This window comes from Eubalaena glacialis, chromosome 11 (assembly GCF_028564815.1).
Source record: "Eubalaena glacialis isolate mEubGla1 chromosome 11, mEubGla1.1.hap2.+ XY, whole genome shotgun sequence".
Taxonomy (NCBI): domain Eukaryota; kingdom Metazoa; phylum Chordata; class Mammalia; order Artiodactyla; family Balaenidae; genus Eubalaena; species Eubalaena glacialis.
Window position 1 is genome coordinate 6,787,911 of NC_083726.1, and position 23,830 is coordinate 6,811,740.

A 23,830-nucleotide genomic window follows, 5' to 3' on the forward strand; every position below is an offset into this window, starting at 1 on the left:
CCGCTAGTTGCTCCGTAGCGGCCGAAGGGGCGGGCTCGAGGGCCGGGGGACGGTAAACTGCTCGCGGTTCGCGCGGCGGTGCAAGATGGCGGACATCTCCCTGGACGAGCTCATCCGGAAGCGAGGGGCTGCGGCGAAGGGGCGGTGAGCGGCCTTTTCTCCTTTCGGGGTTCACGGCCCGAGTCTTAGCGGGGCTCGGGGCGGAGGAGGGAACGGTCTGGGCGCGACGCGGAGGGCCGTCTGCGCCCGCCCCCTGCCACAGCCGCGCTCCCCATTGGCCCGGCCGCCGCCGCCGCCGCGGGCCCGGCCGCCCGGCTGCCCACTGGCTGCAGGCGCCGTCGCTCCGGCAGGCCGGGGGTAGGCCGGTGGGACCGCTGACGGCGGAGGGGCTGGACTGCGGGGCTTGTGGGAGCGGCCCGAGGGGCGCCTCGCGGGGCCGGAGCTGCGGTTGCGGAGGGGACGCGCTGCCCGCGGCCCGGAGGGTCTCTTCGGCGCAGCCCCTCGTCTGAGGAGCCGGGCGCTGCTCCACGGTCTCAGCGCGGCCTCAGAGTTAGGACGACTGGAGTTGCGCGGGGAAGTGACTTGCTCAGACTCTGCCGGTCTGTTAGTGCCGAAACCGAGACCCACACCCAGACCTTTAATTTCCAAATGTTGCGCCTGGCTCCCCTCTAACACTCGACTCCCTTTGTGCGGCATTTCAGGTTCTCTAAGCGCTTTGCTGCCCAGGCGGTCTCATTTGCTCTTTTCGCAATCCTGTTGGCCCGCTCTTAATGTTTTCCCCGTTTTCCAGATGAGGAGCTGGAGGCGGAGTGACTTGCCCGAAGCCACGGAGAGCTGAGATGGGTGCCGAGTGCACTTTATGAGCTGGTTGAGTTGGCCTCAGGCTTGGGCGGAAAAACAGGTGGGACGGGGCTGGAGGCCGGCCGTTTCTCGATGGTTCGCAGAGAAGACTGTTCTGTATCTGGGTGAGGAGTCGCGGGGGTGGTTCGCAGTTAGGTGCTCCAGACTTCCGCTGGACCCTCAAATGTTGTGAGTCATTTCCAGCCTTTGTGTGCTCCAGTTCACCTGTATGAAAGAGTGGGAACTTCGGCCAGTAGTTTTCTAGCACGCGTTGAATTAGTTCAGATGTCCTTGTAAACAGCCGGGCTGGAAAGGTAGATGTAGTTTTCTCAGATAGTCATTCACTCAGCAGACGTGAATTTATTAACACTGCCTGCGTGCCTGTGGCTCGAAAATGGATTCTTTTACTCTCTGAAAGGTATCCGCCCACCCTCACCTCTGCACACATAGCCACTGCCACTGCGCCCGCCACCACGGAATTCACCAGCCAGCACTTCACCTGGCTTCTGGTTCATGACAGGCACCCAGCATTAGTTTTCTCTACCATTACGTGTGAGTAGTTCTCTCCTAGGTCTTCCCTCTAGTAACTGGTGTGGAATTGGCGCTGGGTCCTCGGGCCACTTCTGAGGCCGTCCAGGTTTCACAGGTTTGCTCGACAGCTGCTGAATGAGCCAGCTTCCCAGGACCTGCGCTTCCTGCAGTCACTCCCCTCAGTTCCTGACTGCAGGCGGTCTGTACTTTTTTGGTGTTGATGTGTGCAGAGTCTTGTGTTGGGCATTGGGTGAGCATGCAGGGAAGGGAGGATGCGTGGACCCCTGGGAAGAGCAGAGACTGTGCAGCCAGGCGGACCTGGTCCCTTGGCAAGCCCCACTGTTGGGTTCTGTGCCTCCCTGGCCAGGTGACTTCTGAGCTGGGCAGTTTCCTCATTTGTAATAATGGTTCCTGGTAAGTGGTTGAGAGAATTAAATGAGAATGTAAGAATGTATATTTTAAAGTTTGTACCAGATAGTAAGGGTTTAGGAAATGAGTTTAAAGGAGTAGAAGCCCAAATCCCTCCCCCCAGGGGACATAATAGCTAAGCATTGGGGTCCTAGAGTCAGACTGCCAAGTTTCAATCCCTGCTTCTCCCACTTTCCATATGATCTTATGAAAGTTACTTAACCACTTCATGCCTCTCCCCTTATCTATAAAACATGGATAATATTCGCTTCATTAGGTATTGTCAGGACTAAGTCAATCAATGTATCTGAAGTACATCAAAAAGCATCTGATGGGTACTGAGTGCCCAATAGATGTTAGTTGTCATCATCGTTACTGAAGGCTTTTAAGTACAGAAGTAACATCCAGTCTTCAGTGTGAGAATATTGCTTTGCTTTTATGTGAAGATTGGATTGGGGGAAGTGCAGGCCAAGAGACAGTGTAGAAGAAACTGGACTGCATGCTGTGTTTGGGTTAAACCTGCTGGAAACTCCATTTTTAGTTTGCTTGCACAGCCAGCAAAGCGAAAAACTAGATGGGGTGGGGAGGGAGTCCCCATCAAGAACTGAAAGGTCTGAACAAATTTCAGTGAACAAATGTCATTTCCTACAGTAAACAAATGGCTATTTTACATGCTTCCTAGAAGAAATCACCTTACTGGAAACTTTGGTTTAATGTAGCATGGTTGTCCCAGGAAGAACTTTGTGCTTAATAATTTAGGAAGAAAGAACCTATGACCATCTCAGAAAACTTCTCTCCTCTTCTTAGTGGAAATAGCAAAGGACTGAGCCCGTGGAAGTGTAAATAACCCCTTTTCACAGGTCGTGGAATGTGCTTGTTCTTCAGAGCAGCCATTCTGTTTTGTGTTCATCACATCGTGTAAGTCAAGAAAGGTGTCATTATCATCGTTATTACCTGGCCCCCAGTTAATCATCAAAAGGTTCCTTGATTAATACGAAATTAGAGAAAGGGGGGAATGATTTTATGGTACTTCATCCAGGCCATGGTGAGGTGCTCTCCTTCCCCACACACAGCACATTTCTAGTGGCTCCAGTTGTTCAAGACCCATAGATGAGTCTTCCCAGGGCAGCACTGGGCACCAGCTGCAGCGTGGGCCTGCCACTCTTGTCGATTTCTTCCTTTAGATGTGAGAGTATCACTGATTTGGTTAGTCAAGTCACCCCGTCTTTGGTTTGCTCAGTTCACCCCTCACAGGATAGCTATCTGTCACTCCCTCCATGTAGTTAGATGAAGGTGACACGGCAGGCTTAGTGGGGAAGTTGGGCCTTGAGTGTGCTGGAGGTGAGCAGCTCTGGGCCAGATGCATATGTGAGAGTCCTTGGAGCCATGGGGAGAAGAGGTAGGGAACTTTCGAGTTCTGGCCAGGGCTCTGGTCCTGGTACTCACTGCTGGTTTCCTTATTGAAATAAGGTAAAGGAAATTAGATCTGAAACAAAGAGGAGGGAAATGAGTTGTTACATTAGCTTAGAAGGGAAGAATTATAATTTTAAATGGAACATCTGCACAAGACTCTCTTGAAGGGTAAGGGGATCGTGTCTTGTTTTTCCTTGTGTCTCTAAAGCACATAGTTCAGACCCTCAGTAATTGTTAGAACGAAACTGTGTTTTCTCCCTAAGATGACCTCAACCCACACGTTCTAACCCAGAGACCCCCAGGGATTAAAACCCACTTTAGAGTAGTCCAGGGTCCCCCTTGTGGGCCCGAATCCTTTGGACTGGACATCTGTCCAGAGCCAGCTGCCACTCTGCTCTCCACAGGTAGATCCAAGAGGGTGAGGCATTCCTAGCCTCAGACAGACCCTCCCTGGTCATGTGTATGCCAGGCTCCAGTAGGGGACTGGGGGAGGGGGCTCAGGCTCCAGAGGGTGTTTGCCCTCTCGCCCACACCACTCTTCCTAGGACCTGGTGGCGTACCTGGTGAGCGTCTGGAAGCAGTGTACAGTTGCACTGTTTCAGGTGTGATGGGGCCAGGCAGTTAAGAGACTTGCTCAAAACTTCCCTCTCTCCCCCTCCCGAACATTTACTGAGGCCAAAAGTGCAGAATGTGTTTCGGGAACATCAGATAGTCTGCCGTGGGAGGTGAGGCTGCAGGCAGTTGGGGCCAGACTAGTGGTTCCACTGAGGGGTTGGGCTTAGTTAGGGAACTCTTAGCAGTTCTTGGAGTAGGAGGGTAACATAACTGGTTCTATGTTTTAGAGACCTGCTTCTAGCAGGAGTGTTTATTTGAAAAATTCCTGATGACTAATGCCTGCCATATAAGCAGTACTGCTGCCTGCTGGGATGAATGGCTGTCTTTTCATGCAGGGAGAGGAGCAATGATTATAAAAAGCCTGAACACTGAAACCCCCTGAAGCTGCTTATGAAAGGAGTTGAAAGAACTGGTGTAACCAGGGAACTGAATATATGGAATTGAGGGAAAGTAGCTTACTCGTGCTCTTAGGTCCACAACTGTATCACCTCCCTCCCCGAAATGTACCTTTTGTGCTGTTCAAATGGATAAAAATACCAGCACGGGACATCTTGGTGGTCTTTCCTGCTAGACAAGCAGTATGGTGTGTGGGTCTCCGGTGGGTACACTGTCCGCCAGCCTCAGTGTGTGTGCTCACCCTCTCGTCACTAGAGGGTACACTGTATCCCTGGATGTGACTGGAGTCCTAATTTTTTCCTTAGCTTGGGGACAGTATTCACCCTTCCTTAACTCCTCGAATCCTGTTCTTTATTTTTGACCCACGCTTGATTTATTGGTATTTTAACTAGGTATAGTGAAGTTCAAATCCAGCCTTCACCATTATAGCTCTGTTATTTGGGATAGTTACTCTCCTTGAATCTCAGTTTCCTCATCTATAAAAGGTGGATAATATCCTAATTCTCAGAGTTGTGAGGGTTAAAGGAGGTGGGTCAAAGTTTATGGATCTTTAGTAAGTGCTCAAAACTGTTAGTTGAGAGTGCCTTCTTTATAAAATCTTTCATAAACCCTGGTAGCCAGTTGCCCCTTGTGTGGCCATGGCAGACATTGCTTATCAACCATAGACTTCTGTGAATTCTCAATGCAACACTTCAAGCAGCCATTACAAATTATCAGAGAAGGGAAATTGTTGAGGAATATGAATAAATTAAGGTTGCAGAAGCCTAATCTCCCCCACCCCTCCTTCTGCAAAGGTTTACTGGTCAGACCCAATTGGAATGAACCAAAAACTTTTGAATCTGCCCCTTTCTTCATTCTCTGTTCAAGGACATGAATTTTGTTTTCAAGAATCTCATTGTTGGGACTTCCCTGGTGGCGCAGTGGTTAAGAATCCACCTGCCGACGCAGGGGACACGGGTTCGAGCCCTGGTCCGGGAAGATCCCACGTGCCGCGGAGCAACTAAGCCCGTGCACCACAACTACTGAGCCTGCGCTCTAGAGCCCGTGAGCCACAACTACTGAGCCCATGTGCCACAACTACTGAAGCCCGCGCTCTGCAACTAGAGAAAGCCCGCACGCAGCAACGAGGACCCAACACAGCCAAAAACAAATAAAATAAATTTTTTTTAAAAAAAGAAAGAGATAACCTGATAATCCTACATCCATTTAAAAAAAATTCTCATTGTTCCTTTAATTATTCAAAATAGTTGCTTTCAGTAGCTTTTTCTTTTTTTTCTTGGCAATAATGTTTAATTGCTTGAATGACTGGTGAAATTGGGTAACTTGACTTTTTGAAAGCATAATGCCATTGGGTCTAGATTTGCCCAATTTTATGGTATTGTAAAATCATGGTGTATCGCACGATAAGATCATCCCATCTCCTGTAGTTATAAAGATCAGGAACCTTTGGTAGGGGTACCCTGGTGATGGGAGGAGGTGGGATTTGGAGAAGACAAATGAAGATAGGAAATCTTCATTCAGGAGGCCAGGCTCAAGTTTGGGTTAGGATGTGTCTGACCTCTACTGTGTGGTGGACCTGGTCATCAATGAAGTATTCCACTGTCAGTGTTTATGCAGCCTGGTTCCCTTTGTAACGTCCACTCAGTCGGAGACCAGCTGCTTTCTCTTCCAGGAGGCCTTTCCTGAAGCTCCTGCAGCTCGGCAAGATCCTTGTGGGTCCCACTTTTGGAGTAAGGGCCAGAGTGGCCCTGTGCCATGGCTGTGTTGGTGCCCCTCTCTCAGCTGGGAGAGCGATTGGTGGCCAGGATCCTAGCAGGGCACTGGACCAGTTGGTGAGGGCTGGGTGGAGGACTGGCCTTGCAGGAGCAGTCTTCTCTAGGAGAAGCCCTTCCAGGGCAGCCACACCTTCTCCCGTCTTACCTCCCCCGGGGCTTGGAGTAGGAAAGAGAAGCTTGGAATCTGTTATAATGGAAAGAGTCTGGAGTCTGGGGTCCAGTTCCAGCCATGCCACTAGCTCTTTGATTTGGTTTCTCCTCTGTAAAATGGAAGTGATGGCAGGTAATCTCAGAGATTGTGAGCCTAAAAGGAGAATGTAAATTAGTAGCCCTGTAGGGTCCCTGACATAGCTCTTTGAGCCTTTGTCATTCCCCTGGGGCAGTGTTGACATAGGGGAGGAGTTGTAGGATGTACCCCCTAGGAAGCTCTTAATCCTGTGGATGATGCAGGCTTGTAAACAAATCATTGTGATGCTGCATGGTAGGTGCTTTAATAGAAGCTCTGTTCAGTGCTTTGAGGGCTCCAAGGAGAGAGCTTTCAGCTGTGGAAGTTATATGGGAGAAGTGAAGGAATGCTCTTGAGGGTGGGGAAATGGGGAAAACTTAAACGCCTCCTCAGCTCCGCCCTCCCCCTCTGCGAGAGCAAGGAAGCTACAAGCTGTGGGTTGTAGGGGGCGCTCTCCACATTTGGTCTGCCTAGGGTGCCTTTTGACACTACTCTTTCCAGAAACCCTGGGCTACCTCTAAGCCCTCCCACAGCCCCACAGACTTTGTTTTGTTTTGTTTTGTTTTTAACATTTTTATTGGAGTATTATTGCTTTACAATGTTCTGTTTCTGCTGTACAACAAAGCTATACATATACATATATCCCCATATCTCCTCCCTCTTGCGTCTCCCTCGCACCTTCCCTATCCCACCCCTCTAGGTGGTCACAGAGCACTGAGCTGATCTCCCTGTGCTATGTGGCTGCTTCCCACTAGCTACCTGTTTTACATTTGGTAGTGTATATATTTCATGCCACTCTCTCACTTTGTCCCAGCTTACCCTTCCCCCTCCCTGTATCCTCAAGTCCATTCTTTACGTCTGTGTGTTTATTCCTGTCCTGCCCCTAGGTTCATCAGAACCATTTTTTTTTTTTAGATTCCATATATATGTGTTAGCGTACGGTATTTGTTTTTCTCTTTGTGACTTACTTCACTCTGTATGACAGACTCTAGGTCCATCCAACTCACTACAAATAACTCAATTTCGGTTTTGGGTTTTTTTTTAATATATATAAATTTATTTATTTATTTATTTATTTATGGCTGCATTGGGTCTTCGTTGCTGCACGCGGGCTTTCTCTAGTTGCGGCGAGCGGGGGCTACTCTTCGTTGCGGTGCGTAGGCTTCTCATTGCGGTGGCTTCTCTTGTTGTGGAGCACAGGTTCTAGGCTCGCAGCTTCAGTAGTTGTGGCACGCGGGCTCAGTAGTTGTGGCTCACGGGCTCTAGAGCGCGGGCTCAGTAGTTGTGGCGCACAGGCTTAGTTGCTCTGTGGCATGTGGGATCTTCCCGGACCAGGGATCGAATCAGTGTCCCTTGCATTGGCAGGCAGATTCTTAACCACTGTGCCACCAGGGAAGTCCCCTCAGTCTCCCAGAGTCTCTACATCAGAAAATAGAGCAAGGATGGACAAGCAGTCCCACCTACCCACCTTAAACCTAATCTGAATGATTCTGTAAATGACCCCTTCCACTCTCTCTTCCACCTGTTTTTGTTGTTGTTGTTTTTAAATATTTATTTATTTATTTATTTGGTTGCTCCACATCCTAGTTGTGGTATGCGGGATCTTCGTTGATGCGTGTGAGATCTTTCTTTAGTTGTGGCCTGTGGAATCTTTTTTTTAGTTGTGGCATGTGAGACCTAGTTCCCTGACCAGGGATCAAATCCGGACCCCCTGCATTGGGAGTGTGGAGTCTTAACCACTGGACCACCAGGGAAGTCCCTTCCACCTGTTTTTTGTATAAACCCACCGGAAAGTACTTAAATCCTAATTTGCCATTTTTCAAAGAAAAATGACATTATGCATCACTGACTTAGGTCTGGCTCTGGCATAGTAGTGGCAGCAGGTGTTTTTCCACTCTGCTTAGAATAACAAGGTGAAGGTCCAGGTTTTCTTTTATTGGTGCCAGGAAGACTCATCTTTGGTTGCACTCCTGCTGTTAGCAGAGGAGCTGGTGGACAGTCTCACTCCAGCTGGTTGGGGAAGAAAGAGGCAGTAGGAGAACCCAGTGGCTTGCCCACTATGAAGGATGCCTCCTGGGAGGCCTGCACAGTGATGTAGGACATGGTATAGGAACTTGTTTATTCAGTAGTTTTGCCTTCTAACTCCAGGTCAGAGATTTTCAACACTGCTGTTCTCCAGGATCACCTGTTGAGTGAAAAATGCATATGCCCAGGCCTTCACCCAGATTTTGGACTCAGTAGCTCTGGGGTGGGGTTTAGAGAGCTGTATTTTTTTGTTAGTTTTCTTTTCTTTTCTTTTCTTTTTTTTAGAGCTATCTATATTTTTAAGAAGCTTTTTAGATGTTTCTGATACTGAGCCAGGGCTCAGCAACACTTACAAAGCACGGGGCGGTGAATCAGGAATGAGCCCCATCCGCCACTTCCCTCCCAGTCCAGGGTAGGGAGAGAAAGGAAGAACACAAAGGATGATAGACACAAAGGAGGGCTGTTCTGGAAGAATCAGAGAGGGTTTCTCAAAGAGGAAACGTAGGAGTTGGTGTCCCCAGGCAGGGCGCCTGCCGCAGGACTGTTTGTGTGGCTGGAAGCCTTATGGTGGGGTGGGCAGAAGCCCACAGATCCCAGAGAGGACTTCCAGGATTGTACTAGAAGCGTCTTCTGTTTCCTCGCAAGCCATTAGAAGAGCCAACGAAGGAGCCCCAGAAGAGAATGGGGCTTGTTTTATGGAGCTTCGTTCCTTTCCAGTTTTAACAGTTTCTGGATTGACATTTTTGTTGTTGCAGATTGTGTTAAGTATATATTTGGTCTTTGTCCTGGCACACAGTTTCTAAAACCCTTGGAATTTCCTGAGTGATAAGGGTGATAGGAGCATCTTTTGTTCTAATGAGGCAACTCTTGGTGGGCCCCTAGAGAGCTTCAGGACAGGGGCTGGTCACCAGAAAGACCTAGGCATGATTAGCCTCTTGGAACTTGCAGTTCCACCCCACTCCCCACCCTGGACCTCCAGGGAGAAAAGAGGGGCTAGAGATTGAGCTTATCATCAGTAGCCAGTGATTTGATCAATTATGGTAATGGAACCTCCATAGAAACCCCTATACAATTGAGTTTGGAGAAACTTTGGGTTGGTGAACACATCCATGTGCCAGGAGGGTCGTGTTGCCATACCCCTTCCCTGTACTTTGCCTTACACATCTCTTCTGTTTGGCTGTTCTTGAATTGTATCCTTTGTAATAAACTGGTAATAATAAGTAAACTGTTTTCCTCAGTCCTATGAGCTATTCTAGCAAATTATGTAACTTGAGGAGGGGGGGTCGTGTGAACCCTCCATTTATAGCCCGTCAATCAGATGAACAGGAAGCCCAGAACTTGGAATTGACCTCTGACTTGAGGGCAGTCTTGTGGGACTGAGCCTTTAACCTGTGGAGTCTGTGCCAACTCTAGGTAGGTAGTGTCAGAATTGAGCTGTCAGACACCCAGTTGGTGTCTAGAGACTTAGAGAATTAGTTGGCGTGAGGAAGAAACCTACACATTTGGAGTCAGAGTGTTGTGAATAGAAACAGTTCAGAGTGATTATTTTTCTTTCTACCAAGTCTTTATATCTTAGTCTGTTAGTCCTCTGGCTCCAAGCCCGACCCATGTGTTGGCTTTCTTGGTCCCAGCCCAGTGGGGGTATCTGCCTGCCCTGGAGGCAGGAGGCTGGCAGAGGCCAGCTGGGCACCCTTTGTTAATCACTTAAGCTCTCTAAGCTTGTTTCTTCTACTGTAAAATGGGCATAATAATGCCCGCTTCACAGGGCGCTGAGAGTGCTGATTGAGAGCAAGGATGTGGAAGCACTTTGGAAACTGAACTTGCCCTTCAGGTGTGTGGGGTTATGATGTCTGGGAGATATGCTTATTTTACGTGGTATTGTTTGGAGGTGTCCATCATAGTGTCTAAAAACACCTGGTCTGGGGAGCAAAAACAGTCTTACCTAGTGATAGAAACCAGCAGGCCCTCCTTCCTAACTTTGTTTACAATGCAGAGTTAAAAGTCATAAAACTACGACAGAAGTCTCTATTAATTGTTTCCTCTGACAGGGAGCAGCTTTCTGGTTTCTCCAGGACTTCCTCTGTTTCCGGTATTACCATGGCTCTACTTCCACAGCCTGCTGTTGATATCCAGATCCTCTTAATGTTGCAGTTTTTATTTGCAGGCTCAATGCCAGACCAGGAGTTGGAGGTGTCCGATCTCGTGTTGGGATCCAACAGAGCCTTCTCGGCCAGCCAGCACGCACGGCCACCTTCCAGCAGAGATTTGATGCTCGGCAGAAGATTGGCCTCTCAGATGCCCGGCTCAAGCTGGGAGTCAAGGATGCCCGGGAAAAGCTTTTGCAGAAAGATGCCCGGTTCCGGATCAAAGGGAAAGTGCAAGATGCCAGAGAGATGCTGAATTCCCGCAAGCAGCAGAGCACGGTGCCCCAGAAGCCCCACCAGGTGGCTGATGCCCGGGAGAAGATCAGCTTGAAGCGGAACTCCCCTGCTGCCTTCATGAGCCCACCCATCGGGACAGTGACCCCTGCTCTGAAGCTCACTAAAACCATCCAGGTAGGTTGTGGCTCCTGTCACAAATTCCTGGAAACCAGTAACAGCTGTAGTTTCAGGCAGGGACCGAGGACCAGGGGTGTTTAGGCAAAATGACAGTTCCCCCAGCTGTTTGTATAGTAACCATATGAGGAAGGCAAGATATCATCTCACTTTTCTGTAAAAGAAAAGGGTGGGGGGTAGTCCAGAGAAATTAAGTGATTTTCTAAGTGAGATAGTAGTAGAGGGAAGTGAGAGGAAAGAACAAAACATTTGTTGAGCTCGTGCTGTGTGGCAGGCACTTAACATTTATTCCTCACTGCAACCATGGACTATTACCCCAGTTTTATAAAAGAAGAATCTAAGTCTCAGAGATGTGAGTAATTGTGCACAGTTACACAACCGGTCAGTGGGAGGGAGGACCAGGATAGAAGCCCAATCAGACCTGGCTCTTAGTGCAGGGTCTTGGCCACCTGCACAGCTGCCGCCCCAAAGGGAATGGGAACAATATCATTTAATCTTCTCAGCAACTTTGGTAAAAGGAACAGCAGCAGCAGTGAACATTTATTAAGCCAGGTTCATTGAGCCCTGCAAATGCGTTGTCACATGATCTCGGGGATGATGAGTCTTCCTGTCGCTTTCCTGCTTTGGGCATAAGGCACTCTTGTAGGGCCTTTTACCACAGACCAAAACTGAGTGCCCACCATATTTTAAGTTAAGTGATCCTCTACTCATAAAGAGAACACATGCAGGCCCTGTGGGATGAATTGTGACCACTGGGTATTTCTAGGTTCCGCAGCAGAAGGCCATGGCACCGACTCATGCCCATCCTGCTGGAATGAGGATCAACGTCGTCAATAACCACCAGGCCAAACAGGTGGACTGTGTGTGTGTGTATACACACGTGTGTGGTTTTGTTTGTTTGTTTAAATTTTTTAATGTTTATTTATTTATTTTGCCTGTGCTGGGACTTAGTTGCGGCATGCGGACTTCTTAGTTGTGACTTGCAGACTCTTAGTTGCGGCATGCGGACTTCTTAGTTGCGGCATGCATGCAGGATCTAGCTTTCCGACCAGGGATCAAACCCAGGCCCCCTGCATTGGGAGCACGGAGTCTTACCTCTTACCCACTGGACCGCCAGGGAAGTCCCCCACACTTGTGTGTTTTGATGTGGCCTTCCAAGTGGATTAACTGAGGCCTGGCCCAAGGTTCCAATTTGAAGAGTTGGAGGAGGGATTAATTACATTTGACACTTTTTGCAGTGTATGAGTTTTAAAAAGAAATTTCTTCAATGCATAGGGAGAGAGAGGCAAATTGAAAGTTTTTTTTTTTTTTTTATAAAAGTAGTATGTGCTTATACAGAAAATTTGCAAAACAGAGAAAGGTTAAGGAGGGGGAAAAAAAAGTCGTCACACTCTGGCTCTCTACAGCCAACCCCTGTTGAAATTCTGCCCTGGTTCCTTCCTGTGGTGTGTGTGTGTGTGTGTGATTATTATTTATTTAATGCATAGTTGTAGTTGTGATTATGTTATTATCCAGTTTCATGTTGTTTTGTTTTCACTTTATAACTCAAGCGTTTTTCTGTGTTTCACATTTGCTGTAAACATTTTAATAACTGCTTGATCCATTGAGTTGACATTTGAGTTTATTTCAACCATTTTCCTGTAATTTTCACTGTTAGAAATCCTTCTATGAACATCTTGGAGGAAAAAACCTCTTTCTAGAGTTTGGGTTTATTTCTATAGGCCAGATTGCCCGGCACAGACTTTGTAAGCCAAAGGATATAAACAGACATTTTAGGGGCCCTTGATAGGTATCTACAAGGTACCCACTTGTAGAAAGGTACTTCTGATGTATCTGGAATTGCAGCACTTTCATTGGGCCCTTGGGGGCAGGGAGGCAGCCTGCCAGGACTTGAGCCCCAGTCTCCCAGACCAGTTTCCCCAGGCACTCCCCCTGCACCCACTTCTCCCCCCACCTCACTTACTCTAGCCCTCATCTCCCTGTTGTCCTTACTCCAAATGTCTGTTGAGAGCCTGCATACCACGTTAGCTTATATTTCTTTATTTTCAGAATTTATATGACCTGGATGAAGACGATGATGTTATAGCTCCCATTCCTAGTAAACGGATGACATTTGCAGCCTCAGGCAGCTTTCTCCACCACGTGGTATGACATCTTACCTTCTTGCTACACTCTGGGTGTGTCTGATCAGGTTCATGGGAGAGGTGATGGAGAGTAGGGCCTTTCAATTCAGAAATATTTCTTCATTGGGGTCATGAGATTATCAGAACCGGAACTAGTCCACCCTCTGGCTTTTATAAATGCTGAGACCAGCAGCGTGTCCACTGACTTGTTCAAGATCCCACAGACAGTGAAGTGCAGAGCTGCAGCTCCCAATTGCTGTGTCTGAGTCACTGCAGGGGAAATATGAGTGATCCCATGGAACAGAATCACATTTTATTTCCTTTGTGGCAGGACATTCTGCCTGGTCCCCTTCCTTCCATGGTCAGCAGCTCTGGCTCCATTCTTGAGTCTGGATTCCCTTGGTTAGTGTGTTAGCAAGAATAAACAGCCTTGCCTGAAGGCTCCACCAGGTGCAGCCTGCATGCCGGGAAAGCTTGATGGACTGGGATGCTGGGATGCCGTGCAGAGAAGGAAAGAAAGTCGTTTCTCGGAATATCAGGGACCTCTGAACATCATGCTCAGCTCAGTGCACGCGGCCAAATTACACATAGGGAGGCGAGTGGGTGCCCAGGCTAAGTGCCTTTGTTTGGTCTTCAGAGACCCAAAGACTCAGTTTTGGTCACTGCACTGAATATGTGGACTGATTTCCTGGTTACCATTGAAGCTCTTAACGTGATGTGTGAAGCTGAATGATGCCAGTTTGTTACAAAGGGGCTGGGCCTTTCCTAACTCAGTTAGTGGCTAACCCTAATTGGAAAAAACCCTGTGTTTATATTAACTTACTTAAGACTTCCTTTCCTTCCCACCCTGTGAGATGGGTACTATTCTTACCGCTATTTTACGGATGAGGAATTGGGCACAGAGAGTGAGATAAAGCTGCTCAGCTCGTGAGTAGTGGATCGAGGATTGAAGCCGAAGCAGTCTGGCTCCCAGGCTACGTGTTTAACCACTACACTCACTGGCTCTTGAGACTCAGAAAACAGCTGGAGAAATGTGGGATCCAGCATGAATCTAGATTCACCTGGATTGGGAGAAGCTGGTGAATTGACCCTGTCCCATCATCTTCCTGTCTGGCTGCTGCATTCCTCCTTTTTCCTAAGTCGACAAGACCACCTGCCACTTCTGCCTCATGCATTTTTTTTCCTCAGACACATTAAAACCAGGGAGTTCACTGGTTTATATTTCCAAGGGGTCACGTCCGCAGTTAGGGGTAACAGGGGAGGGGGGGAGGGAGCTGTTTCTGCTGCTTTGCACGTGCTGACTCTGCCAGCACATCCCTGACAGTCTGGGAGCTGAGGAGGCAGGGCTACACATGGTTCCTCTGTGCAGAACAGGGACCAGAAAGCTGGGAGTCCGGGCCTTCTTAAGAGCGAGTTCCTATTCCCAGCCAGCCCATCGTGATAGAAGCATATCTAGGAGTGAACTTGACCCCAAGCTTTTGGTCTCTAACTCCAAATTGTAGGGTTTTTATAAAGTCTAAATGGTATGGGTGAGCCTGTGGCTCCTGTTCAGGACTGCGTGGAAGCTTCTTGGACAGGGCTTCCCGCACTGGAAAGGGGCTTCTATGAACACACGTGCAGGCTGTTTTTCTCTCCTCCTGCCCCTTCCCTGGCAGCTGGCACCTTTCTGGCTTTAGATCGATAATGGAACTGGGGAGGTGGGGGAGGCCTTGAGATACTGGGGGTTGTCAGCCCCCTGGGGTGTCTGGGTCCCTAGCTTTTCAGATTCCTCTCTTCCTCTTTGTTTAGGCTGGGGTGAGCAGTTCCAAGCTTTCCATGTCCAAGGCCTTTCCTCTCACCAAAGTGGTTCAGAACGATGCATACACAGCTCCTGCTCTCCCCTCCTCTGTTCGAACAAAAGCCTTGACCAGCATGTCCCGGACATTAGTGAACAAGGAGGATCCCCCCAAAGAGCTGCCGCCCGCTGAGGTGAGGTGAAGGTGAAGGAGAGGAAGTGACCACACTAGTTGAGAGTTAGCCTGTGCTGGGTGGGCAGTGTGCTGTGTGCATCCTGTTAGGTCCTCATAGTGCCTCTGTGAGGTAGGCGTTGCCGCCCCCGTTTTACAAATGAGCAAACCAAGATCCAGTGGCCCCTGCCCTCAGAGAGCTCACAGGCAAATAGGGAAAACAGAGCTGCAGACAGAGCACTGTGCCTGGTGATACAACAGAGGGCTGCCAGGAGCACTGAGGAAAGAGCATCTAATTCAACTGGACAGATACGGGAAGGCTTTAAGGAGAAAGTGCCATCTGAGCCTGGCGGGTCTTGAAACATGAATGGCATTCCAGGCAGAGGCTCGGGCCTGAAAGGGCCTGGTGTATTTGGGAAATGATGAGAGGTTCCATTCCCTAGCATAGGGTGATGACATGATTAGAGGGGCCCAGTTGTGACAGGCTCTCCATGGGGGTTTCCTCTGGGCCTTCCTGGTCGTTTGCCTGAAGTGAGCTCTGCTGTTCACTGACTTCCGGTAACGTTCTTTTGTCTGTGGCAGCCTGTCCTCAGCCCTTTGGAAGGCACCAAGATGACCGTGAATAATCTGCACCCTCGAGTCACCGAGGAGGACATTGTTGTGAGTACTGTGGCCGGCCAGAATTTCAAATCTCAGGCCACTTCTGTTTCAAGGGTCCCCAAGAGCACTGCCCTGTTAGCTGATTCTCTAAGAGGACTCACAGGACTTAGCATAGAGTTGTATCAGGGCTAAGATTCATTACAGGATACAAAGCAAAATCAACAGAGGGAAAATGTTCGTGAGGCAAAGGCTGGAGGAAAGCAGACTCCAACTTCTGGAGTCCTCTCCCATTGGAGACACACAGGATACACTTTATTCCCCCAGCAGTTGGTTGTAATGACACGTGTGAAACCAGGGAAGCTCATTAGCGACTCAGTGCCCAGGGTTTTTATCAGGGACGAGTCATGTAGGCACCCTCTGCCTAACACCAAAATTCCAGACTCAGAAGGAAAGCAAGTGTTTAGCATAAACCACAGTGTCGGCACAAACAATTTAGGCTCAGTGCGCCACTCTTACCAGTTAGGGTGATGGGAGCCCTCCCAGAATCCAAGTTCCCAGATGCCAGCCTAGGGCCAACCTTGGAAGCACACCTTCCAAAGGAGAGCAGTCAGGCCAGGTATGTAACCCTTTCCCTCACAGCTTCTAAACCAGAGCCAGGGGAACTCCCTGGCGGTCCAGTGGTTAGGACTTGGCACTTTCACTGCCGGGGCCTGGGTTCAATCCCTGGTCAGGGAACTAAGATCCTGTAAGCCATGCAGTGTGGCCCCCCCCAAAAAAACCAGAGCCAGGTGCCCAACCTAAATCTCAAGGCCAGGGAATTGTGCTAGAATGGGATCATTTAGTCCCACTGTGCAAAATCCAGTGGTTCATATTTTCCTGAGTCTTTGGAATTTCTTCCTCCTTTAGGGGTTTTCATGATAGCTCCAAAGTAAAAGGAATGAGATGGATTGGTGTTACCTGGTGGTTGGCCCCTCTGGATTGCCCTTCTGGTCATCCTGTCCCACCCTGGGCAGTCATAGGCAAAACCCAATTCAGGTACCTAGTGAAGGGTGGCCCAGAGTTAACCAGGACTTTTCAACCTCATTTTCATTCAGGCACCAATAAGACAGTTAAAGAATCCAGGTGCCCTTTTTACTCAACTGTTAGATCACAGAATGAATGCAGCTGGACTCCAGCCTCTCCCTGCAGCTGAGTCCCAGGTTCTGTAACAGCCCACACTGGCCGCCACATTCGTTAATGGTTTTAATTGTGAAACATGAGTGCTAGGTGATCACTTTGTGAACGGTGCACATGAGAATGGAAATTGTCGCCTACTTTGTATAAGACTTGACAAATTAGAAAGAAAGCAATTTTTTCCTGATTATAAAAGTAATAATAGCTTTTATTTATTGAGTAATCATAGCTATTATTATTTATATACTTACTGTGTGGCAGGCATTTTGTATGCAGGATCTTTGAAATTACAGAGGAATGAAAAACGAATTACCTGTAATGATTACTACTCATAGTAAACTGCCAGTAATCATAGTGAACTGCCAAAAATTGTCATCCTCACCTCTTTTCTACCCAAATAGGTAATGTTAAAAGAAAAACTAATAGAGTTAGAATCACACTTAGTATTCAGTTCCGTATCTTGGTTTTGATATGTAGCATTTTCCCTTTTATCATTAGAAACAAATCATTTCAACGACCTTTTCATAAATCTTCTTTTTGTCCCCATAACCACCTTGTGAAGGCAGTTGCAGGTGAAGAAACGGCTTGGGTGCTAGTCGGCCTTTGCAGTCTGTATCCATATTGGGTTCCCTCTCTGGCCTCAGTCTGTGAAATGAGGAGGGATTGGAGTTGGAATAAATGATGATGATGACACAGGTGTACAAAGCACTGCCTTGAAAATGATTTCAGTTGAAACCCCTCAGTCTAGCCAAACCAGGATGATTGGTCACCCTGCATAGAACTCCAGAATTTGTGTCTCTGATTCCCAGGTGATATATTAGCCACTGTCTTTGATGAGCCTATATGTCTGTCCATTCTCATTACAGACACTCTTGACAGAAATCCCGTATTCCATAACTATTACCCTTGTTGAGGAAGTGGGCACTGAGGCAGGAGGACTTTGGGGGTGACTTGGAGTCACAGGGACTCCAAGGCTTGTAAGCCCAGACTCAGTGCTCACTGCCAGAACAGCTGTTCCCCTCATCTTGTCCCAGGTTGAGGCCTGTGGATGTCCCAGGACCACCTCAAACGGAGCCTCCCTGAAATCTTGGCTGCTGGGCGTATGCAGTCAGAGCACGGCCACCAGTCAGCCCAGAGCCCTGGCTGGGGTGTGTGAATGGCAGGCAGGGAGGATACTGCCCAGAATCCTCCCCCAACCCTAACTAACCCCTCTTGTTCTTCACAGGAGCTTTTTTGTGTTTGTGGAGCCCTGAAGCGAGCTCGGCTGGTCCATCCTGGGGTAGCAGAGGTGGTCTTTGTGAAGAAGGACGATGCCATCACCGCATATAAGAAGTATAACAACCGGTGTCTGGATGGTAAGTCAGGGAGAAAGCAGCCACCTCACCTTGCTGCTCCTCACTGCTCACAGCAGGCCTTCGGAGAAAGCCTTCCTCTGAGATGGGTGGGTGGACCTCCTGGTGCGTTAAACCCTCCGGGGCCACCTATGTACTAAGAGCAAGCAGAGATGTTATGTTTTTAATAGAAGTGTAGTTGATTTACAATGTTCGTTTCAGATGTACAGCACAGTGATCCAGAGATACACACACACACACACACACACACACACACATTCTTTTTCAGATTCTTTTCCCATATAGGTCATTACAAAATATTGAGTATAGTGCTATACAGTAGATCCTTGTTGGTTATCTCAGCCTCTGCTTTTTTATGGGATTATTTAATCCGTTCACATTTTATGTGGCTTTCTTTTGCATTATATGAAAATCTAATGCAGCATTTTAGTTCTTTTAATGATTTTTTTCCATTGTATTTTTTGAGTCACTTTCTTAATGGTTGCTCAAGGGTTTACAGTATACATTGTAGGTTATCAGAATCTATTTCAGATTAGTATTAACGCAGTTGCAGTGAGATTTAGAAATATCACTCCTATAGGGCTCTATTCCCTCTTCCCCTTTTTTTGTGCTGTTATTGTTACACTTATCACATGCTATATAAAGTGGGAATCCAGTACTTGTAAGGTTAATCCTTCATGGACAAAGTAGAATCTGAACATACACTTTGAATCTTTTTTTCACTTAATTTTATACCGTAAGCATTTTCCCTTACTACTCGCTTCACAAACAAGTTTGGATTGCTTCATGCTGAGTCCACTTTCTCCCTTACTTTGACTCTGATCTCCTGCATGAAGCTAGCTCTGTTGCCACTTGGCTTCTTGGTGCCATCATTGGCAAGGTTTCATGGACCTCATAACCATGGGGTTTCCTTAGTCTCTGGGCTTTGCCGAAACCTGACAGCCCCATCCCTAGCTGTGCAGCCAGAGCTGCCAGTGGTGTATGCTTTGACTCCTGGTAATGAAAATGGCAGTCCCTGTCCTTTTGTGTGAGGAGCTGAAGTCTCATGGCAGAGCCTTTTCTTTTTTCAGGGCAACCAATGAAATGCAACCTCCACATGAATGGGAACGTTATCACCTCAGACCAGCCCATCCTGCTGTAAGTTCCACAGGTGGGGTGCTGGGGACCAGGTGGAGCTTTTCTGCTTGCTTACTGTGCATGATCATCTCTCTATTCTGAGGGGTAAACTGCCTGTGTCACAGCTCCATTCCATTTCCTCTGCTCTGATAGCAGGCAGTCAATCAGGAAGCTTAAATTTGTACCAAGTGGCTTGTCACATCATTTCTGCAGGGGATTGACCCCACAGGGGCTAACTTTAAGACCTCGTTCCCAGCCTTATAATTTAGAAACACCTGAGAAGAAAGTGGCGAGCAGGCCAGTTGTGTCCCTCTTTGCACAACTGTGTGTGCATTGTCCAGGTGAGCGGAAAACCCTGCCTCCTCATGATTGACTCTGGGGGACAGTGCTGGGTGCTACCCCTTGTTTTGTTACATACCCAGGCATACATTGCCTGGTCCAGCACTGAGGACTTTTTGAAGCCTGAGATGCAGAAAATGTCTAGACTGACATTCAGGAGGAAGTCCTTTTGTAGACAAGGATACAGAGACCCAGGGAGAATGTTAGCCTTGCCGAGGTGGGAGGGGTAGTGTGGGGCAGGCCTGAAATAGACTTTGAAATACCGAAAGACGGCACTTTGAACCCTGGATATTGCGTTGTGTGACTTACATAAGTTTCTTAAACTGTGTTCCAGGATTAAGTTGTATTCTGAAAAATGTGCGTTTTATGACCTAGTGAGTTTGGGAACCACTGGGCTAAACGCAGTTAAATCTACAAGACTTCTCAGAATGTGTAATATGCCGATGTGTGTTTGACCATCCCTGAGGGACATGCAGTGTTTCCTAAACTTAGAACCCCAGATCATAGCAGACTGCATCTCAATTTTCTCATCAGCAAATTTAAAAAATGATAGGTTTGCTATAAGAAATGGAGTAAAAGGGTACGGAAAGCATTATGTTTGGTGCCCAGCTTTTAAGAGATCCTCAGCTAACGGTGCGACCGCTCTCTACTTAAGGGAAACCCACAAGGACTTTGACTTTTCTCTGCTCTCTACAGACGGCTGAGCGACAGCCCCTCAGTGAAAAAGGAGAGTGAGCTGCCTCGCAGGGTGAATTCTGCCGCCTCATCCAACCCTCCTGCCGAAGTGGACCCTGACACCATCCTGAAGGCACTTTTCAAGTCCTCAGGGGCCTCTGTGACCACACAGCCCACAGAATTCAAAATCAAACTTTGAGCGGGGGAGCGAGACAGCCAGAAGCGGGGGCAGAGGAGGGTGGCTCTGTTTCCCAAAACAAAGATTGTGACCTATGGGCCGTTGGACTGGAGGCCCCTGAGCGTGGGAAGGGTCGCCGGGGGTAGAGAGCTTCCTCACTGGATGGTACCCGCCTTTCTGTGTTGTGTTCTACCCTGTGCCCTTCTGTATGTTAACATTTCCTGTAGTATGTTTCTTCTCTCTTCGCCTCATCACCAAGGTAAGCTTGTGTTGCTCAGAGTGTCTCCCCCTAAACTCAGCCCTGAATTGTTTTTTTTAATCTGGAAATGGTGCCCTGAATTCTCTGGGTGGCCGCCTTGTGGCCCCATGGAATGCAGGGCAGGGGCTGTTTGAAGGACACTGCTTTCTTCAGGGGTGAGGGTTTTCTTCAGGGGTGAGGGCTTTCTCTTTTTTAAACTTTTCAAAGTGGGGAATGGAAGCCCCTGCCATCCTCATAGGAACCAGGTCAGCTCAAGAGCTCTGCCGCTCACTCTCCTGGTCAGTGGAGGTGGCCTAGGTGAGGATCAGGTCACAGGCCCCTTGTCCTCTCACTGCAGTTGTTCCAGACCAGTGTGGTCTGGAGAGGACCCTGTGGCAAGGGCAGGGTGAGACTTGCTCTGCTAGGAAGAGTGCGCCACTGGCTCTTGGTTTGGGGGACCCGTACTGTCTCAGTCAACCTACAGTAAATTCTTGAGTTCACGCTCCCCTCTTCCCTTGAGTTATGCCGCGTGCGCCCTTCTGGGTGTCACTGCTGGGAGGGGCTTGCATCGTTAGCCTCCCATTTCTCACTCAGTACAGCATTGTCACACCCTGGTTTTGGTGCAAATGCCAGCTCTCTGCTGGTTGGGTGTTTCAAAGGGTCTGCCTCCCTTTCTGTGACTCTGTGGGTCTGGGGGGTTATTTGAATAGGAATTGTTGACTTACTCCTAGATTTTTTCTTCTGGCCTCAGGTACACGTACAGGACAATAGTTAGGGATGCTGAGAGGCGGCAAATATCCAGCAGCCACCAGGGGGCACTGTTCCACTATTGTGAGGGACCCATCCATCCCTGACGGGAGGGTATTTTCCTGCCTTGGCAGTCGGGGTAGGGGAGCGGTGGGTGGTGGGGAGGGAGTTGAGAGAGCAAAGTAGCCTTTCCAGGCAAGCTGGTGTGTTGTTCCCTCAGCATGGTTCCAGGCATTTGGGGCAAAACTGTAGAACCTGGGGCAGCCCCAGAATATACCAGCACAGCATTGCTCCAGTGACATTCATTCTCAGTCTCCTGCCGGTTTGTTGGGACTGTAAAGGGAATCCAGCCTAGCAGAGCTGGCGTGTTTTGGGGAGCGGGATTCTGGGGGGGCTACAAATCAGTAGCAGGTGGTATGAAAGGCACAAGCCTAGAAAGTATAAAGGGGACCTGAGACACTAAGAATCTCTCATGACCTACTTGGGGCCAGTCCAGTGAAGAAAAACCTGGAAACTCATGTTTCCACAGAGTGAAATCTGTCAAGCAGGGGGGACCCAGGGTTTGAACCGAGCTCAGTCCTCCAGGTCTGAGGTTGCCCAGGCCTGGGAAGTCCAAGGAATCTGCCTGATGGTGCTCCACTTTCCAGTACTTTAAATAAGGCTGCTTTCGTTCCCTTCTCCCCCTTTGAATGGGTGCAAACTTAGTTCTCTTCAGCAGCTGGAAGACATGCCTCCTACACTTTCCCCTCCTTGGCCCCAGAGAGTGTCCATAAGACACTAGGACCTGGTTTCGCAGGTACTGGAGACAGATCACTGCGTGAACTCTGCTTTCGGTAGGGACGGTGCATATCCCGACTGCACGGCTTTATCCTCCTGTCTCCCCTCCAGTAGCACACCAGGCTGCTCTGCTTACCACAGGGTTCCAGCGAGCCCGCCTGCAGCCGCCTGCCACCTGGGCCCTGTCCTCTGGCTGGCCATATGGTTGGTACATTGCAGGGCAGAGCCTGTTTGCCCCGCTGTTCTACAGGATGTCATCGTGGGAAACAGAAGAGAAGGTGGTAGGCCAATCCTTGTGTCCTTTGCCTCCCACTCCCCTGCATTCCCCATCTGTGTCTCTCTTGTTCAAAAGGAGAGGAAGAGGCATTAAGGGATGGAGGAAACTGTGTTACCCATTTCTGAATAAACATTTGTTATTCCTACTTTTGAGCTGTCATTTCTTAAAAGATTATGCTAAGAGGCCTCATGGAATTTGGCACAAGAAAACGAGGATTTGCCTCTGCTTTACGGCTCACCAGCTATGACCTTGGGACAGTTGTTCCCAGGACTCGCTGAGCTGCAGTCTCCACAGCTGAGAGAATGTCAGCATCAATGTCTTGGAAGCACCTGGCAGAGGAACTCAGTACCTTCTGGGCCTAAAGTGCCTCACTGTGTATTAAGCGTGGTCAGCTCCAACATAGAGTTAGGTCTGTTCATAGGGAACAGGGGAGCCTTTGCCTTGAAGTTACACTTACGGGTGAAATTTACTTCTTAGATCAACTATGCATTAGAAAAAAAAATTATACACATAAAATTTATCATCCTAACTATTTTTAAGTGTACAGTTCAGTGGTATTAAATATATTCACATTGCTGTACAACCCTCACCACCCTCCACCTGCAGAGCTTTTTCATCTTGTAGAGCTGAAACTCTCTCCATTAAACACCAGCTCCTCATTCTTCTCCCGAGATCCTCCCCTGCCCCTGGCAACTACTCTTCTGTTTTCTGTCTTTATGATTTTGACTCCTCATGTAAGTGGCGTCATAACAGTATTTGTCGTCTTGTGACTGGCTAATTTCACTTAGCATAATGTCCTAAGGTTCATCCGTGTTGTAGCATGTGTCAGAATTCCCTTTTTAAGGTTGAGTGATATTCCACTGTATGTATACACCACATTTTGCTTATCCGTTCATCTGTTGGACACTTGGGTTGCTTCTATGTTTTAGCTGTTGTGAATAATACTATGAACATGGGTGTACAAATATCTCTTCAAAACCTTCAAGACCCTGCTTTCAATTCTTTGGATATATACCCAGAAGTGGAATTGCTGGATCAGGCGGCAGTTCTGTTTTTAATATTTTGAAGAATCACCATTCTGATTTCCACAGTGGCTGCACCGTTTTACATTCCTATATGGGAAGATGGGATGGAAGTACTTATCCCTATCCTTTCCACTAAATACAACCCTGGATATTTTATATAAAACAAACATAAGACTGGAAGGTGGAGAGAAGAAAGACTGGCTGGGGACCTTGGGACCCAATGAATGACTGGCATTGAGTTCCCTGGGTTTTCTTTTTGCTTCATAATAAGCCAAGCTGGGTGCTGGAGAAGCAGACCAACAACCAAAAAACCCAAGTGAGGACCGGAAAGGGGTTAGCTTAACAAGACGGAAAGAGAACTCTAGTGAAACACCACAGGAAGAACTGCAGCCCCACCTTCACCAGTAAATGCCAAGTTGGGTCTTAGACTTCCAATCCTTGCTAGGCTGTACTGGGGGCACCCCCAAATCTCTGCGGGGG

The 23,830-nt window shown here is 48.3% G+C and overlaps 1 protein-coding gene across 2 annotated transcripts; it reads left to right on the forward strand.

The window, feature by feature from the left end:
* On the forward strand, window positions 1–22,470 carry POLDIP3 (DNA polymerase delta interacting protein 3). 2 transcript variants are annotated; one of them, XM_061204501.1, is made up of 9 exons: window positions 1–144; window positions 10,394–10,784; window positions 11,551–11,637; window positions 12,834–12,929; window positions 14,696–14,875; window positions 15,436–15,513; window positions 17,852–17,981; window positions 19,049–19,115; window positions 20,130–22,470. In XM_061204501.1, the coding sequence occupies exons 1-9, from the start codon at window positions 86–88 to the stop codon at window positions 20,305–20,307; spliced, it is 1,266 nt and encodes a 421-aa protein (XP_061060484.1). In that variant the 5' UTR covers window positions 1–85; the 3' UTR covers window positions 20,308–22,470. The 2 variants fall into 2 exon arrangements, with proteins under 2 accessions (XP_061060484.1, XP_061060485.1); XM_061204502.1 differs by having other exon boundaries at window positions 19,049–19,128; window positions 20,130–20,205.
* Window positions 22,471–23,830: the final 1,360 nt, after the last annotated feature.

Excerpts from the sequence above, each read along its gene's own strand:
- POLDIP3 (XM_061204501.1), top strand. The coding sequence starts at position 86 with ATGGCGGACATCTCCCTGGACGAGCTCATCCGGAAGCGAGGGGCTGCG. Across the intron at positions 12,930-14,695 it reads GCAGCTTTCTCCACCACGTG|GCTGGGGTGAGCAGTTCCAA; the intron begins GTATGACATCTT and ends CTCTTTGTTTAG. Across the intron at positions 17,982-19,048 it reads TAACAACCGGTGTCTGGATG|GGCAACCAATGAAATGCAAC; the intron begins GTAAGTCAGGGA and ends TTCTTTTTTCAG.